Genomic DNA, 17,777 nt, shown 5'->3' with positions numbered 1-17,777 from the left:
GTCTGCCATGGCTGTGCTGGGCTGCTCTCTGCCATGGCTGTGCTGGGATGCTGTCTACCATGGCTGTGCTGGGATGCTGTCTGCCATGGCTGTGCTGGGATGCTGTCTGCCATGGCCATGCTGGGATGCTATCTGCCATGGCTGTGCTGGGATGCTGTCTTCCATGGCTGTGCTGGGATGCTGTCTGCCATGGCTTTACTAGACTGCTCTCTACCATGGCCATGCTGGACTGCTCTCTGCCATGGCCATGCGGGACTGCTCTCTGCCATGGCTGTACTGTTAACACTGCCGTCACAAACAGCTGTTAACATCTCAGGTGTGGCCAGTGCAAGGAAAGGACTGAGTTTTCGTTTGATTTCATTTTAATTAGTTTACATTTAAATGTTTGCCTGTACCTGTCATATTGGTAAGACCGAAGTGGGAGCTGGCGAGCCAGCTCAGCGGTTAAGAGCATTAACTGCTCTCCCAGAAGACCAGGTTCACTTCTTGACACCCGTATGATGGGTCCATGCCTGTACCTCCAGGTCCAGGGAATCAGATAGTCTCTTCTTGACTCTGGGGGAACTACACCATATAGTTCACATACATATGCGGAGGCACATAGAATGAAAGTAAATAAACCTGGGGGCTGGAGAGATGGCTCAGCAATTAAGAGCACTGACTGCTCTTCCAGAGGTCCTGAGTTCAATTCCCAGCAACCACATGGTAGCTCACAACCATCTGTAATGGGATCTTATGCTCTTTTCTGGTGTGTCTGAAGACAGTGACAATGTACTCACATACATAAATAAAATAAATAGATCTTTAAAAAAAAAAGTCTTCTGGTCTTGTGCCTCATTTTAAAATAACTAACTAACTAAATAAATAAATAAACCTTGTATAAGGAAAAAACAAAATATACCATGATGAGTGATGAGTGTCTTGCTAGATTATTCATTGTCTGAAAATAGCTACATATGCAAAATTCTTTGGCTCCTAACTCTTTCTACCTGGTTCTAGTTAGAGCTACTACTGTTCCTGACATAGCCTTGTCCAAAACTGTCTTTCCTTTTATTCTTACTAACCCAGAGTACTGAACTACAGCTCAGAACTGTGGGTGCTATTTTCTCTGAAGTTAATCTCATTATACTTTAAAAAAAAAATCTTAAAGTTTAGCATAATGCTAAAATGCTTAGAATAAAATGTATCAATGTAGTGGCGTACTTTGAAAATGCATGAAAAAGCAAAGCGGATTAGTGTTTATATAGATAGCAGCTATGTCAGAAGGAAAACATAAACAACTTGGGTATTGAGAAAGTATAAACAGTGTGTGGTATTTGCAGTAAAAGATTACAGGGATGTTACTTGTTTAGCAAAATGTTACTGTGTTTCACAGCAAAGAACTTGTCCAATAGATAAACGTACGGAGTATTTGAAAGTATCTTTTTCTCAGAGCTTATCACCTCTCTATTAAATAGAGCCAAGGAGCAATACAGAGTATTTGAAAGTATCTTTTTCTCAGAGCTTATCACCTCTCTATTAAATAGAGCCAAGGAGCAATAACGGAGCGTTTGCGAAGTTTCAGCATGCACGATCTGACAGCTATCCAAGGGGATGAGCCCGTGGGACACAGACCCTACCAGACTTTGCCAGAGCCAAAGAGGAAAGCCAGACAAGCCACTGAGTCACCAGGTATGCCTGTTTGTCGTGATGCAAGGGAGCCTTCCATGAATGGGCCAAGGGTCAGGACGGATACCAAAGAGTACACGGTGCTGGACACCGAACTGGCGTGGCTTTGTGATGCGCTATGTTTGACACAGAGGATCCAGGAGCCTACGCTGGCCTCAGACTCACTGTACAGGGGAAGCTGTCCTCAGCTTCTTTGGTTTTTGGTTTCTGAAGACAGGATTTCTCTGCCCTGGCTGTCCTGGAACTCGCTCTGTAGACCAGGCTGGCCTGAAACTCATAGAGATCCACCTTCCTCTGCTTCCCCAAGTGCTGGGATTAAAGATGTGCACCAACCACTGTCCCCCATACCCCCTACCAGGGTGAACGGGTCCCGAGGAAGGAGGAAAGCCAGTCCATAAACCATGCACCCCTCCGCCCCTTCCCCGCCCTGGAGCTGTGCACACAAGAAAACAGCAAAGCTTCTATAACAGAACCGCGAGGCATATAACCGAGACGCTACTGCCTGACTAGTCTTCAATTTCTTAATCCTCCTGCCTCTCCCTCCCAAGTACCAGGACTTCGAGTGTGAGCTACCACACCTAGCAAAATTGACCTAGTTTAAGCACCTATCTTGGGGTTTATTATTTGGTGTGTTGTCTGTCTGTTTTCCAGACAGGGTGTCACAGCCCATGCTGGCCAAGGGTGAGAACTGTACTCTCGCTCCTACCTCCCAAATATGAAGCCCCAGTGTACAGCACCACACTTGGCATAATCCAAGGCTAGGGATAGGATCCAGAGTTCTGCGGATGCTGGACAAGCACCTTACCAGCCGAAATATCCCAGGCCCAAGCTTATGTCTTTGAGCTTCAGTTTTACCTGTAGTCCCCCCTCTCCAATTTTCTCCTAAGTCAGACCGCTTCTTGCCTGTGGCTGCCCACAAAATCCATGCAGCTGAGAACAGAGCCTCTTATGCATCTTTGAGTTTTTAGGAGCTGTGCATATGGTTCCTAGGACAGCCCATGCTCTAGTTCTGACTGCTCATCAGCACTCTCTGTTCAGATTGTGGACTGACATCTGCAGGTCAGAGGGACGTCTTACGCAGATGACACATGCTAATTCAAGAGCTAGGGTGTAGGCCTCTTCTGCAGAAATGATGCACGTGGTGGCATAGTTGCTGTGTTTTGTGCTCTTAGTAAACTGGTGTGGCCTTGGAAGCATTGCACATAGACAAGCAGAGTCCCTGTATCCTGTCTGCGGCAGCCTCCATTTGAGTCTACACTGAAAACTAAGATGCTGAGGACTTCTTTTCATTACAGTGTTAATCACCCTTTCAAAAACTTAAGCTCTCCTTAAAGGGAGACTGAAAAATCATCATTTTATAACTCACGCTAATTTTTAAAATAAAGTAGTAGCTCTTCCCAGTGTCTTTCTTCTTAAAAGACCAAGTCTTGTAATGTAGCCCAGGCTGGCCTTGAGCTCTTGGCAATCCTCCTGCTTCAGCTTCCCAGATGTCAGCTTCCACCTGTAGTAAGAGCTCCTCTTCCACAGTGAAGGTTGGGGCTGGAGAGACGGCTCATTGATTGAGAGTGCATACTGCTCTTGAAAAGAACCCAACATTATTCCCAGCTACCTTAGCTTCAACTCCAGGGGGACCCAACACCCCTGGCCTCAATGGGCACCTGAACTACTTGCACATACCCATACACAGATATACCTACATGCATGTAATCAAAAATATAAAATTAAATCTTTCCCTTTCTCCCAAGAATGAATAATGCTTAAAATAGTGGTCACTGTCTGAAAGGTTATATTCAAACCAACCATTGATTAAAAAATAAGAAGAAGAAGAATACTTTTAAGAATGAAGACCTGAGGCTGGGTGTGGCTCAGTTGGTAGAGTGCTCGCCTAGTGTGCAGAAAGTCCTGAGTTCCATCCCTTGATCTGGGCAGAGGCAGGCAGAGCTGAGTTCGAGGCCAGCCTGGTCTACCGAGTGAGTTCCAGGACAGCGAGGGCTACACAGAGAAACCCTGTCTCGAAAAAACAAAAACAAAAACAAAAAAAGAAAGGAGAAGGGGAAGGAAGGAAATATGTATATAGGTAGGTGATAGATAGATAGAGCCCCTTGTAAATTGCATAGAAAGGGTTCAGATTTTCAACAGACTCTATCTAGACAAGAAATACACAGAAAAGGCTTTTGGCTCCAGAAATATTCCAAATTAAAACAGTAAATTAATAATAATTTTTATCCTCCCAGAACGTTCTTAATCAACAGTCCTAATATATTACAATGTAACAAAATGCCACCAAGCAGTTGCCTGGAACAATCAGAGTCTCCTTTTGGCTCAGAATGTAGGGTAACGGGGCTCTGCAAAGTAGTTCTGTTTAAGGTCTCCTGCAGCTGTGCTCAGACAGCAGCTGGGGCTGGGGCCACACCCCCACAGAAGAGCTCACACGTGTCAGGGCTTGGAAAAGCCGAGCAGCAGGTGTCTAAAGCAAGGAGGCCTCTCAGACAGGCCTGTGTGTCCCCTCTGTATGGCCCTCAGACTCCGAGGCGAGCTGGAGTCACCTGGCAGCTGCGGTTCCCACAGCCACTGTCCAACAAGATGCTGGCAGCGATCCCACTGTATGCCTTCACCGCATTATTGGTGGTGATTTGTGGAGGCAGCTACAAAAGCCTGGGAAGTTGAGGGGAGGGAGGAAGTCGTGGACCAGCCTCTTGGGCTTTGTATGGGTTTAAAATGAACTAGCCATTTCGGATGACAGTCTGCCAGACAAGCGCTTGGAGCTGTATATGGCAGGACTGTTCCCTTGTTCGTAATAATAACAGCCAAGTGCCTACAAGAACTAGTAAAGAAAATGGCAATTTATTAACCAAGAAAACTAATAATGTTAGATTCTAAGGAGAGAGAAAAATCAGACACTGCAAATCAGCGCCTGTTTTGAGCTTGTGTTACAGAGGCGTAGTAGATAGTGGTAAGGATTAAGATGTTTTGTTTTGTGTGTGTGTGTTTGTTCTGTTGTCTGGTTGGGGAGTGGTATTACTGTTTGTCTGTTTAGTTTTAATCTATTATTCAGTCGTAAGTAACACAATACTCTTGTTTGGAAAAACTAAATAATACAATGGAAAACTCTCTAGAAATGGCAACTTCTACTTTTTTTTTCTGATTTGTTTTCATTAAACGAGTTTTTGGGATTTTTTTGTTTTTGGGGGGTTTTTTGGGTTTTTTTCGAGACAGGTTTCTCTGTGTAGCCCTGGCTGTCCTGGAACTCACTCTGTAGACCAGGCTGGCCTCGAACTCAGAAATCCACCTGCCTCTGCCTCCCAAACAAGAATATTTTTAAATAAATATTTGGCAGTTAAGAAAAAGAAAAAAATTAAAATTACGTAAAAGGCTGCACCTGGTGACATATGGTTGTCTGGGGACTGTCACCAAGGAGCAGAGGAACTTGGCCCCAAGCATGATGATTTAGTTACACGGTGGAATGAAAAAAGCACCCCTTGGCAGTGTGCCTTGAAGATCACACATGGCCAAGCATGACCATGCACACCCATAAAAAATTTAACTTTTTTTAAAGAGAAGACAGGACCGGAAGGATGAATTCATAGTTAAGAGCAATACTGCTCTCCCCGAGAACCCCATTTTATTTTCCAGCACCCTGCTCAGCTTGTGACCTCCTGTAACTCCTGCTCCAGGAGATCTGGCGCCCTCCTCTGGCTTTAGAGGAGGCACCTGCACTTGCATGCACATACCCACACAGAGACACACATACATATAATGTCAATTTAAAATAATCTTTAAAAACCCGGTGGTGGTAGTAGCGGCAGTAGTGGCAGCCTTTAGTCTCAGTGCTCGGGAGGCAGAGGCAGGCAGATTTCTGAGTTTGTGGCCAGCCTGGTCTACAGAGCAAGTTCCAGGATAGCCAGGGCTACAAAGAGAAACCCTGTCTTGAAAAAAAACAATAAATGAACAAAGAAAGTAATAATAGTAATCTTTTATTTCTTTTTTTCCAGACAGGGCTTCTCTATATAGCCCTGGCTGTCCTGGAACTCACTCGGTAGACCAGGCTGGCCTCGAACATAATAGTAATCTTTTAAAAATAAAATAAACCAATTCACACATCCTGACACTTCTTAGGGAGACTATGGCTTCATCTTCCCGTAGGCAGGGAACACCTCCCTGGCTTCAGTGAACTTCCTTCCATCTGCCTCTGCTGCCCTCCACACTTGGGCTTGCTTCCCCCTGGGATGTTCTGTCTCTAACTGCTAGAGGAAAACAAGGGATTCCAGCCAAAATAATGCCTAGTCCTGCTTCCAAATCCTTCCTGACTTCTAGCCTAGATGCTTGGCAGGCCTAAAATTGTACTTGCCTGGTATATAATTAAAGTCATTTATGTTATTACGAGAGTAAAAAGCATATTAGCAACTGTTCAGTTTGGATTGTAAGTCTCAGATAATCTGTGTCCGGGGAGAGCTGACTAGTGACATTTACCCCGTGTCATTTTCTTGACAGAAAAATCCATCCCTGCTTCCTCCTGGGCCCTTATCTTCCCTTCCTTATCTTTATTAGAAAGGGATTTAAAACCTCCTGAGGCCATGTAACTGCACCGGTTGTCCAGCCTCAGACTGGCCCCTTGTCTGGCCTCCCCCTCCCCCTCAGCCTCAGCAGTAATCATCCCCCAGGGCTTGTTAGAGATGCTCATCTAGGCCCCACCCCAGGGCCAGCGAATCGTGACTGCAGGGTGGAGCCCAGCCAGGGTGTACCGACTAGTTATCCCAACAGGACTAGCTAGTGTCTGAGTCTCTCACCTTCTGCAGTGGGGTGCTCTTGCTCCTAACTCCAAGCCTGGAATACTTCTAGACCTCGTACAGTAGTCAGCCTTCCTGGATGTTTAAATAGCAGTCAGACATAAGTAATTAAGGGTCTACATAACAGCCCTTCAGCTGGCCCTGTGGTCCCTGGCTGACCTTGGTGCTGGGTGTCTCCTCTGAGATCTGTCTTATGGCTTGTGGTTTCTTCTATCTGAAACCTCCCAGGCCTCATCTGCGCTGTAAGTGCCCCAGTGAACTCATTTTCCCAACTTTAGCCCCTTTGGGTCTTTCTCAGGTTCCCCTGTCATTCCAAGTTGACCAACAATGTGATGGGTGGGGGAGGGGCTTTGGTCTTAATTAAAGTCACAGGCACAAATGACAGCCTTAAACACACCCGTGGGGGGTTGCTTACAACTCGTGTGAGCTGACATGTCTAATCCTTTTCTCTGGGTTTTTCTTGTTTTCTTGTTATTGTTTTCAATTTTTAACAAATTCTAGGTGTTAACCACTTTCTTTGGGAATTTTTAAGAGATTCAATGTTACTTTTTGGTTTAGTTTTTGGTGTGTGTGTCTGTCTGTGTGTCCATCTGTGTCTGTGTGTGTCTGTGTATGTCTATGTGTGTGTTTGTATGTGTTCATGTATGTCTATCTGTCCATGTGTGTCTGTGTGTATGTCTGTCTGTGTCCATATGTGTGTCTGTGTGTGTGTATGTCTCTGTATGTATATGTGTCTGTGTGTGTATCTGTATATGTGTGTGTCTGTGTTGTTTGGCTTTATTCTTGACTGTTGTCATTTCACTTTAGCATTTTGTCTTGTTTTGTTTTTGCTTTACTGTATAGTTCTGACTGTCCTGGAACTCACTATATAGACCAGGCTAGACTCGAACTCAGAGATCCCCTGCCTCTTCCTCCCCAGGCTAGGACCAAATGCATGCACCACCACCACACCTGGCTCAGTCTGGCATTTTAAATCATATGTATTATTATTTTATGTGTTTGTGCACTTGGAGGTCAAAGGACAACTTTGGTGTCACCCTCTCCTTCTACCTTTTCCCCTGTCATCTGAAACTCAGTTGAGTCATCTTGGCAGACCTGGCTTTGTTGTTTTGACACAGGGTTTAACCTTGTAGCTCAGGCTACCCTTAAACACCCATTAGTCATTCTCTGCTTCCTAAGTCCGTAATGCCACAGGTGTGGATCACACCCGATTATGAGCTGTGTGTTCCTCTCTGGCTCTCTACTGTTTTCCTTTGAGGCAGGGTCTCACCCTCAACCTGGGGCTCGTGTATTTCTACTTGGCTGACAACTTGGAAGCCCCCAGACATCCTCTTGTCTCTTGTCCCCATCTGCGCATGCCTCCTACACATACACACACAGCCGTGGAGTTGTGGGAATCCAGTGGACCATGCCCAGGCTTTTACTTGAATGCTAGGATCTGAACCCAGCTCCTTCTGCTTGTACAAGAGCTCTTACCTACTCTTATCCCCAGCCCTCCAGCTTATTTTTTAAAATAAAAGAAAAATATTCATAGTGAAATGAGAACGGGCTGCTGGACATGGTACCCTTGCTGTGAATTCCCGCCCAGCCTGGGCTACAGACGACACCCATCTCCAAGACATACTAAGCAATGGGTAAAACCAATCAGAAGGAAGTTCACAGAGGAAATGAGTCTTGCGATCTTTATCTAGAATAGTGCCCAAAGCAAACGTTCACCGGGAAGGGCCAAGAACACTTTCCAGATGAGTGGGAGGAGAGGACCTGAGCTAGGCCCTCAATGCCAGGCAGAGTACAAGGCAGGCTCACTGGTGTCCTCTGACTAAAACACCGGTCCTGTCCATTTCTTTAGCCTATGGAATTCCACTGAAAGATGGAAGTGAGCAAACAGAAGACGAAGCGGAGGGGCCGTTCTCAGATGACGAGATGGTGACTCACAAGGGGCTAAGGCGATCCCAGAGCATGAAGTCTGTCAAGACCATCAAAGGTCGCAAAGAGGTCAGTGTGCATTGGGTAATGCTTTTCCTAACGGGGTGTGTGTGTGGGTGTGTGTGTGTGTGTGTGTGTGTGTGTGTGAGGGATGTCCTCCCCTTTGTCATCATCACAGCTGTGAAATGAGCAGCGGATGAAGAATTCAAATGAGAGTGTAGCATTATAGTTAAAATTTTTTATTAAAACCAGGTGTGTTAGGGATCTCTAGGGACATTTTTTATCTTGTGCCTTCCCACATAGCAAACCCCACCGTTATTGTGAATCTCTATTGCTTCCCAGTACCTAAGGAAGGGAAGCTGCTGACAGAATTAACTGCAGAGTTCTGCATTCAGCAAGCCCTCGGCGATGATTAAATAGTAGCCGTGTACCTGTAATCACATGGTGTCTGTCGCTGGACTCCGAAAATGATGGAGGAGCCAGGTTCATTGACTGACTTCGTACTCAGCAAAACATAAGCATTAAGTCAGTGTCTTTCTCTGTGACTGATGAGGTCATGTCCTACACACACCCCCTGTCACATCACAAGCTACATGTCGGTGGGGTTCTTAGGAAGGCGGTTGCTTGCCAGGGAGTTGCTTTGATGATTAGCTGACTGGATTGGTTGGTTGGTTGGTTGGTTGGTTGGTTGGTTGGTTGGTTGGTTGGTTGGTTGGTTGATTTTTGGTTGATTAATTGGTTAGTTGGATAATTGATTTGGGTGCTGTATTAGCAATTGAACCAAAGATCCCATGCAGGCCGTGCAAGAATGATAATTCCGAGCTACATTAGCAGCATATTTTATTTTGAGGTAAGAACTCAGTAAGTTGTCCATACTGGCCCTTAGCTCCTTCTGTGGCCCAGGTAGACCCTAGAACTTACAGCCGTCCTGCCTGGGCCTCCCAGGCAGCTGGCAAAGAAGCTAATTCTTTATGTCAGAGGGACAAAACCATTACTATGGCAACAGAATATTAAAACCTTCCTAATTTTAAAAAGTAAGCACTCTGTTTGGTTGTTGCATATGTTTTAGTTTAGTTTAGTTTAGTTTTAGTCAGTATACAGCGTAGCAAAGCCTTATGGCATTTCCATACCTCGTTATTTTGGGTTCCCTGTTATTAACACTAAGCCTTTCTTTCTTCAGGTGCGGTATGGTTCACTAAAATATAAAGTGAAGAAGCGACCGCAGGTGTATTTTTAGTGTCTACACCTCACCCATCCCAAGACGAGTAAACATTAACAAATCAACCTAATTTTCTAACAAGGTGTAGACTTACACTTGAATCTTCAGATTTGTGGCAGTGACGGGATTTACATAATGACTTTAAATGGTCTGTGTTTCTTTAACAATTACTTTTAGATTTTTTTTAACTGCTAAACCTAGTAAGGTTTGTTAATGTGCCTGTAGATAACAAAAGTGACAGAGGATCACTTTCCTGATGTCAAGGGCAACACTGAGTGCCTGGGATCTAAGGATAAAGCCCAGACCCAGGGTATACTTAAAAAGTCTCTGCTTCAGGATACACCTGCCAGTTGTGGTGTTGCATTCTGTTTACGTCATCTGTGCCGCGTCTGTCACAGGAGAGCCGTGCGAGCCACTGAGGAGTCAGCGCCATGACCATAGGATGGTGCTGTGTCCTTCCCCTAAGCCTCAGAAGCTGTCCACCATGAGCTAAACGATTTTAAAACAGATTCTTTGAAAACCAGGTGTCCATGTAGCACTTTTCTGGCTAGTTTTGCACACTTGAAAATTGTTTACTTATTTTACGATTGTATATTTACTTTACATTTTACATTTTATGGATGCTGTCTGTTTTGTTGTCTGTCATACTCTGACATGTCAAGATTATGCCTTGGAACCGCATCATCTCCTTTTCCTGTGGGTTTGTTTCATTTGGTAAATTCATTCAGCCTATATAGAAACATGTAACTGTTAAATTTGTACTCCTTTGTTTTGTTTTGTTTTTATTTTTGAGATAGGGTCTCTTATAGCCCAAGGTGGCCTTGAACTCCTGATCCTCTTCCTGCTTCCACCTCACTGTTGCTGGGATAACAGTTGTTATTCTCACAAGGCTAATTTTAACTGCCTTTCAATTATATTTTTGACCTCTGAAAAGTTATCTTAAACATTAATTAGTGTCCATAGTTGAATTCAATGTGGTTTTTATCAACAGAAAATTATGTTATTCTAGGGTTCAAAAAAATAGCTTTTGGGGGCTAGAGACGTGGCTTAGAGGTTAAGAGCACTGGCTGCTCTTCCTGAGGACCATGGTTCAATTCCCAGCAACCACATGGCAGTTTACAAGTGTCTGCAATACAGTTCCAAGGGATTGGACTCCCTCACACAGATACACTTACAGGCAAAACACCAATGCAAATTATATAGATAGGTAGGTAGGTAGGTAGGCAGGCAGACAGACAGACAGACAGACAGACAGACAGCTTTTGTGGAATAGTCACAGATCCCAGACCAACGTAGCACTTAGTGTTTTCTAACCCATGGAACTCCCAGTGCCCACACTTCGTTCTCAAGCCGCCTGGCAGAGGCCAATGCTACCTTACAGCCCCGGCAGCTGTTAGATTTTTCTGCCTAAGATTATTCCCTGAAGATGAGTGTCAGGATAAAACACAAACACCATTGATGCTACATATCCCAGGCTTCTATAAAACGGCCATCTTTTTAATCTAAGAGATTTAGAGGGATTGAACTCAGCTATTTTTAGGTTGCCCTACTAACTGGGTATTGTGAACACTAAATCATATTAGGGGGGATGATTAATCAAATTTTCAGTATCAAACAACATTTATGAGGGGGTGCCTGAGGGGCATCCATGCACAACCCCCTGATGCTACGAATATTTTCTACACTGAATCATATTGTTAGTATTTTTAACACCAAATAAAAATTCAAATTTTTTTCCTCTCAAATTTATTCTTGTATCTCCATCTACTTGGCTTTGACTAATAGCCTCTTCATTTCTGGAAGGATTCTTTAATTTCTGTTCAAACATCTATAAAGTTCTATAATAAATTATTGGACAGAATGTTATTCATTTTGCCTGCTCGGAACCAATGCTGTGTGGCATGGATGCTGTACAGCATGGCTGGTTTTCCCTGCAGAGGCCGTGTTACCTGATAAGGCGATTTGATAAGTAAAGTGAGTTACTTTGTCTCCATGGGGACAGACTGGCAAGACTGTATGTTTTTCAAGTCCAATCTCTTATTAAACTTACCCTTCAGAGCTACGGAGAGATACCATGCTTGAGGTACACAAGGCCTTGAGTTCGATCCCAGAACCAAAAAGAAAAGACAGTTAAAAACTTACCTATTATTGAATGAGCTTGTGATATTAATGAGTTTTTTAATGATTTGTTTCTTCTTTTGACTTTTGTTTGTTTGTCTGGGGGGAGGAGGATGTTTTGTGTTGTGAGACAGAGTCCTGCTATGTAGCCCTGGCTGTCCTAGAATTTACTCTGTAGACCAGGATGGCTTCGAACTCACGAAGCTCCACTTGCCTCACAGACACTGCCATGCCCAAGTTGTTTTGAGACAAAGCCTCACTCTAGCCAGCTTGAAATGCACTTATGTAGCCCAGGCATTCCTCCAACATATGGATACTCTGGATGCTTCAGCCTTCTAAGTACTGAAGTGTGTGGCTCCATATCCTCCTTCACAGGCTTCTTAAATTGGGAGAATTATCACATTCTAGAATCAAAATGCTCAAGCAAAGATACCGCCTGACTCAGAATGAATGCTGGCTGATCTGCTCACTGCCATTCTCCCTCCCAGTCCCTGCTCGGGCTTGTCCCTGCTGTAGACATGCTCGTGTGCACTTGATGACTGTCCTACCCTGCTTTGCTTCTGTCCCCCATGGTCTCCCATCATGGCGTGCCCTTATCTTTGAACTCTGTGTACTGAGCTAAAGCTATTTTTTGTTCTGTTTCTCTTAAAGTGGATCGGAGCCACATCGTTTGTTTCTGCTTTTGAGTATGCTGATTTTTTTTTTTTTTTAAGAAATGTACATTTATTCATAGACCACAGTGCCTTGACTTACCCACGCTGTCCATTGGAGCACCAGCACATGATGCACAAACCTGTTTAAGGCACTGTTTCTCTGCCTTTTGACATTTATCCAAAAAAATTATAGCCTACTAGTATTTCATCTTAGTATCCAGTCGTTTAATGTGATCACTGGTACTTAACATTCCCCGTACTTAACTGTTAAGTATAAAAATTGGTATGTCTATACTGTATCTCTCTCTGTTTCCTTTCTGATATTAAAAGGAGCCATAAGTAGAGCTGGAGAGATGGCTCGATGTTTTAAGAACACATACCGCTCTTGCAGAGGACCTGGGTTCGATTCTTAGCCCCTAGGCCAGGCATTTAGTTCACAGTTTGCTTGCAGTGCCAACTCCAGGGGATAACTCCAGGAAGTCTTCCTCTGATTCCCAAGGGCACATGCATGCACGGAAACATACCTTCTCACCTACACACGTACTCATAAACACATACTGAAATTAAAAAACCAAAAATCCTGTGAAAAACAGAAAGGAACCAGAAATAAGCTGATTACTAAATAAACCATTATCTAAAGCCACCTCAGTTCCTGATTAGGTCCCTTCCACACACACTGTAGGTGTTTTATAGAGCTAAAAGAAAATGAGATCTTGCTCTCATTGCTAGCAACAAACACTTTAGCACATGGAGGGATGAAGCGGCGCTAACTCCTCATGTGTTTTCAGGGATCTTAGTCTGTGTGTTACCACCAAAGACTTCCACAGTGTTAAAAAGCGTGTAAATACTCTAAAATTATGTCAACCCTCGGCTAACATGTACCTTCTTTCTTTCTTGTATTTTTGGAGAAACGCCTGAACCTTTATGGTATTACTGTAATACTGTCTTATATTAACTGTAAGGTTTTTTAAATTGGAATATTGTCTGCCATTACAAAAAAAAAAAAAAACTAGCGGGGGATCTAACTAGATCTAAATACAGAAATCTGAATACAGATCCCACTGCTGTCTCCTCTGACCTCTCCCTTTTAGGTTGATTTCTTTGTGAAACAGGTCACTTTCGAGAGGGTCCTTGCTTTGTGGTTTATAGTACTTCTTAAGAAACATACCCTAAGATTAGTTTCCTGAAAAGAAATTGTCTTTTTTCCTAAGTACTTCTAAGATTAGTCTTTTAGTGGTAATTCTTCTGATTGACCTTGACTTACCTTCTAATAGTTTTTTAACTCTGTGTACTTTAATACTTTAAGCGGAAATAATTTTATAAAATCTTTGTTAAGCCTCAAGCCCCCCCCCCCTTACATGGGTGGCTCTGCATGTGTGTTTTGGGAAACTTTTACAATAAAGCGAACTCATTTCATTAGTGGCAGTTGAGTATTTATTTTTCTTTATATATCTGAATATATATGTTGAAGTCTGTGGATTAATGTTCTCTAGTATGCATTAGTAGTAACAGACAACATATCTATGTCCTTCAGCTTGCAACACATCATGAAGTATTGTTATTTTCTGTAAAGCTTAGCGTGGGCTGAGGAAGGTGTCCTGGGTTGTGAAGTCTGGATGCTAGACAGAGGAGCAGGGCACCCGCCTCAGGTACTCCGTCACATTGATTGACAGACTGTCTTCAGCATCAAGTGTTAACAGAAAATTCGGGTGTGCGGATGCTGTAAGTGTTCTGGGGTTCTGTCTGTCTGAGACTCAGAAGAGGTTTGTCTGCCTCGGGTTTTAACTTTACAGATAAATCCCTTTCTGAAAGCTCCCTTGTGCTGGGCGGTGGTGGCACACTTGGGCTGGAGGCAGAAGCGGGGAGATCTCTGAGTTGGACTACAGAGTGAGTTCCAAGATAGCCAGGGCTACACAGTGAGGCCCTGTCTAAAGAAATACAATTGCTTTTTAGAAGACACTTCTTTGAATTGGAATTTTAATGACCTGCTCTGTAGGTTACTAAAGAACTGCTCTTTAACAACAGGAATTGTAGGCTCCAGGCAAGTATGTGGTGTGCATATGCAAATGCAGTCAAGGAACTCATGCTTTTTTTTTTTTTTTAATGCTTTTTAGAGAAAGAAGACCAGGAAAATATATTTGCTCAAAGGTGCCATATTAAAAAAGGGAAGAAGGCCGGGCGGTGCTGGCACACGCCTTTAATCCCAGCGCTTGGGAGGCAGAGGCGGGTGGATTTCTGAGTTCAGGACAGCCAGGGCTACATAGAGAAACCCTGTCTTGAAAAACCAAAAAAAAAAAAAGAACAAAGGGAAGAAGGCCAAGATGGTTGTGAACACCTTTAATCCTAGCACCTGAGAAGCAAGCTGATCTCTATGAATGTCAGGCCAGCCAGGACTGCATATTTTGTTATTTTATGCTAATCAAGTTATCATCACTTTTCATACATCTAGTAGCACGCACTGGTTGCCCAGTTTGTACAATAGTATGGTTATGTCTCAGCACAGAGCCTGCATCCATGAAGACAGAATAACAATTTAAAGGAATTCTTGCTTAGAAAGAATGGATTCACTATTATCAGATCAATGTCTGCATTATTCTAGGGTTTCTTGTAGATCCTTGAATAATTCATTTGATTCTCTTAGAACATATTTTTTAAGCAATGCTTGGGGTCCCTTCTTGCCTTTACCTTTTTGGGAGGGGGTGTGGGGGGTTAAGACAGAATTTCTCTGGTATATTTGCCCATCCCAGAACTCTCTCTGTAGACCAAGCTCACCTCGAACTCCCAGGGATCGATCTGCCTGCCTCTGCCTTCTGAGTGCTGGGAGTAAAGGCATGTGCCACCAACACCTGGCTTTGCTCATAACATCCGGCACAGCGGTGAGTCCTTTGGCTCCAAAGCATGTTTTGAATCTGAGCATCTCTCTCAGCTCTCCACAACCTCCAGACCAGCCTCTCACCTCTCACCGAGAAGAATCTGTGTGTGTGTGTGTGTGTGTGTGTGTGTGTGTGTGTGTGTGTCTGTAGCTTTTGAGAATCTGTCCTCTACCGTGTGGGTGCTGACCACATTCCCCTTATCATTTCGATGAGGCCCACCCACATTATGGAGTGTGGTTTGAGAGTCAGGGATTCATGATGTCATCTTGAAAATGAAGATGAACGACAAGAGTAGCTGTGCATGCTTTTTTTAAAAAAAGAAGGATTTATTTATTTTATGTGAGTACACTGTCACCCCCCTCCGACACACCAGAAGAGGGTATTGGACCCCATTATGGATGGTTGTGAGCCATCATGTGATTGCTGGGAATTGAACTCAGGACCTCTGGAAGACTAGTAAGTGCTCCAGCCCCTGTGCATGCTTTTAATCCCAACATTCAAACAGGTGGATCTTTCTGAGTTCCCAACAAATCTGGTCTATGTATTGAGTCCAAGGCTAGCTAGCCATTCTATATTGAGACCCTGCCTCTTTAAAAAAAAAAGGGGGGGGGAGGAGGAGAGGAAGAGGAAGAGATGGACAGAAAAAGAAAGGATACTTTATTAGTCTTAGTTAAATCAGTAGAATGGCCTAGCCAAGTTGATATATGCACGTAGCCATCACAATATTATTTTGGTTTTTTGAGACAAGGTTTCTCTGTGTAGCCCTGGCTGTCCTAGAACTCACTCTGTAGTCCAGGCTGGCCTCAAACTCAGAAATCCACCTGCCTCTGCCTCCCAAGTGCTGGGATTAAAGGCGTGTGCTGGCCACAATATTCTTAAAAAATTAAAATTTCAAAGGAACTCCACCTCAAAATAAAACCATTTCACTGTCTTTGTATGTAGAAACTACAAAAGAAGGGGATGCTATGGCCTTATGTGGGAAAAGAACAATTACACTCTGGCTTCCGATGCCCCTTGTGTTTCTTGCTGACAGTTTATAATCCCTACTTTGTAAACCAACCAACCAGCCAACCCAGAGAATAACCCCCAGGTCCTATTGTTGGGAACTTTGGACTTTGGTTCATTTCATTATACTTCGGGGAATTGCAATACTGGAAGAAAAAAAAGACTAGCCTAGAAATGATTTTATAAATACTACATAAGTTTCAGATGTTTATCGGAAGATTAAGTGGAATCAACTGTTGTGTTCAATCATTGATCTGGCTTTTAGCTTCAGAGAAGAGAGAAAAGATGCTTTTAAACTGAATAGGAAAAATAATTCGCCCATCCATTATTGGCTGAGACCAAACAGGAAGCGTTTGAAGAGAGGATGTGGCTACTGAGAGAAACATCCCCTCAGGAGGGGCTTTCCTGCTCCGAGCCCTCCCACCAGCATTAGTTCCTGGCCTCTTCCCACCCCACCCCCACATCCCCCCACTTCAAACTACACCATATCAACCCTTTTATGTGCTCCGTTCCCAACACCAAAAATTCCTGGTGTTCCTCCACACCCGGTTTCAACTAATAAAATACACACGCAAACGGCCCGACACCGTTTCACACAGGGGATTAACTTTATTCAGTCTTTAAATTGAAACTACAGTTGGGACGTACCGCAGACGACAGTTTCCATATGCTATGTTCTAGGAAAGTAGAGCTGTGTTATTTATAGTTTACAACATGCTGTATAAAATTAAAGCTAGCAAAGAGGCTCCGGGGCAGGGAAATTAGACAAAGACAGGAAGACAAAGAGCTCCATTTTGCAATATTCTGAGAAGACGCCAGTGAACCCGCACAAAAGTTTAGTATTTACCATTAAGCAACAAGCTGAGAGAGATGCTGTGTTTACTTTAGAAAAAAAAAACGTATAAGGATGTTAAAGAGTAAGAAGGGGGGAAATGTAACCGGGGGAGGGGGCGGGGGGGAGACTGTTTCACAAAAGGAAAGCTGAATAATTGTCGGTAAGAGTTGATCTTTCACAAGTGCGGAGTAAGGTCACATGACAGCAGGTTGATCTTTGACCCACTGTCTCCAAGCTCCTCTGACAGCAGCGAGGAATAATTGCTTCCTCATTTAGATTAGACAATGTGCTCTCTGCGAGCCGCACTCCTCTAAATAGATTTGGAGGGAGTGATGGCAGCAAGTCTTACTGGGAAGCCGAGGGACCGACCGATTCCTCCTGGGTGTGAGCGCGGAGAGCCTCGGGAACCCCTAAAGCCCGGCCTTCATCCTGTTCCTATTTAGGAAACCCGCAGGGCCGCGGTGCTGAGTGCCTGCAGGCTAGCTGCCTTTATTGTTTGGACTTGGGGGGTGGGTGGGGGGTGGAGGTCACATGCCCTCTTTGACAGAGAGGTTTATAGACTCTCTCTAATTAGCTGCACCCTCAACCCGGACAGACAGTTGGCCACCTTCCAAGAACGGGGATTTGGTAGCGGCCACTGCTGAAGGAGAAAACAAGGTTATTTACCCCGATGACTGTAGTTCTTGGCACAAG

The 17,777-nt window shown here is 44.0% G+C and overlaps 1 protein-coding gene across 1 annotated transcript in view; it reads left to right on the top strand.

Annotated features, from left to right (window-relative positions):
- Reep3 (receptor accessory protein 3) overlaps positions 1-13,796 on the top strand; it is an 86,257-nt gene extending 72,461 nt beyond the window's left edge. Inside the window, exons 6-8 of the mRNA XM_031348644.1 lie at positions 1,527-1,671; positions 8,305-8,450; positions 9,562-13,796. Coding sequence (XP_031204504.1) covers positions 1,527-1,671; positions 8,305-8,450; positions 9,562-9,618 — 348 coding nt within the window. The 3' untranslated portion in view covers positions 9,619-13,796. The remainder of the gene's footprint in view (positions 1-1,526; positions 1,672-8,304; positions 8,451-9,561) is intronic.
- The last annotated feature ends 3,981 nt before the right edge of the window (positions 13,797-17,777 follow it).

The sequence above is a fragment of the Mastomys coucha genome, unplaced genomic scaffold (assembly GCF_008632895.1).
Source record: "Mastomys coucha isolate ucsf_1 unplaced genomic scaffold, UCSF_Mcou_1 pScaffold3, whole genome shotgun sequence".
Classification (NCBI taxonomy): Eukaryota; Metazoa; Chordata; class Mammalia; order Rodentia; family Muridae; genus Mastomys; species Mastomys coucha.
The sequence above is the reverse complement of the archived record's forward strand: the minus strand, read 5'-3'. Positions and strand labels throughout refer to the sequence as shown.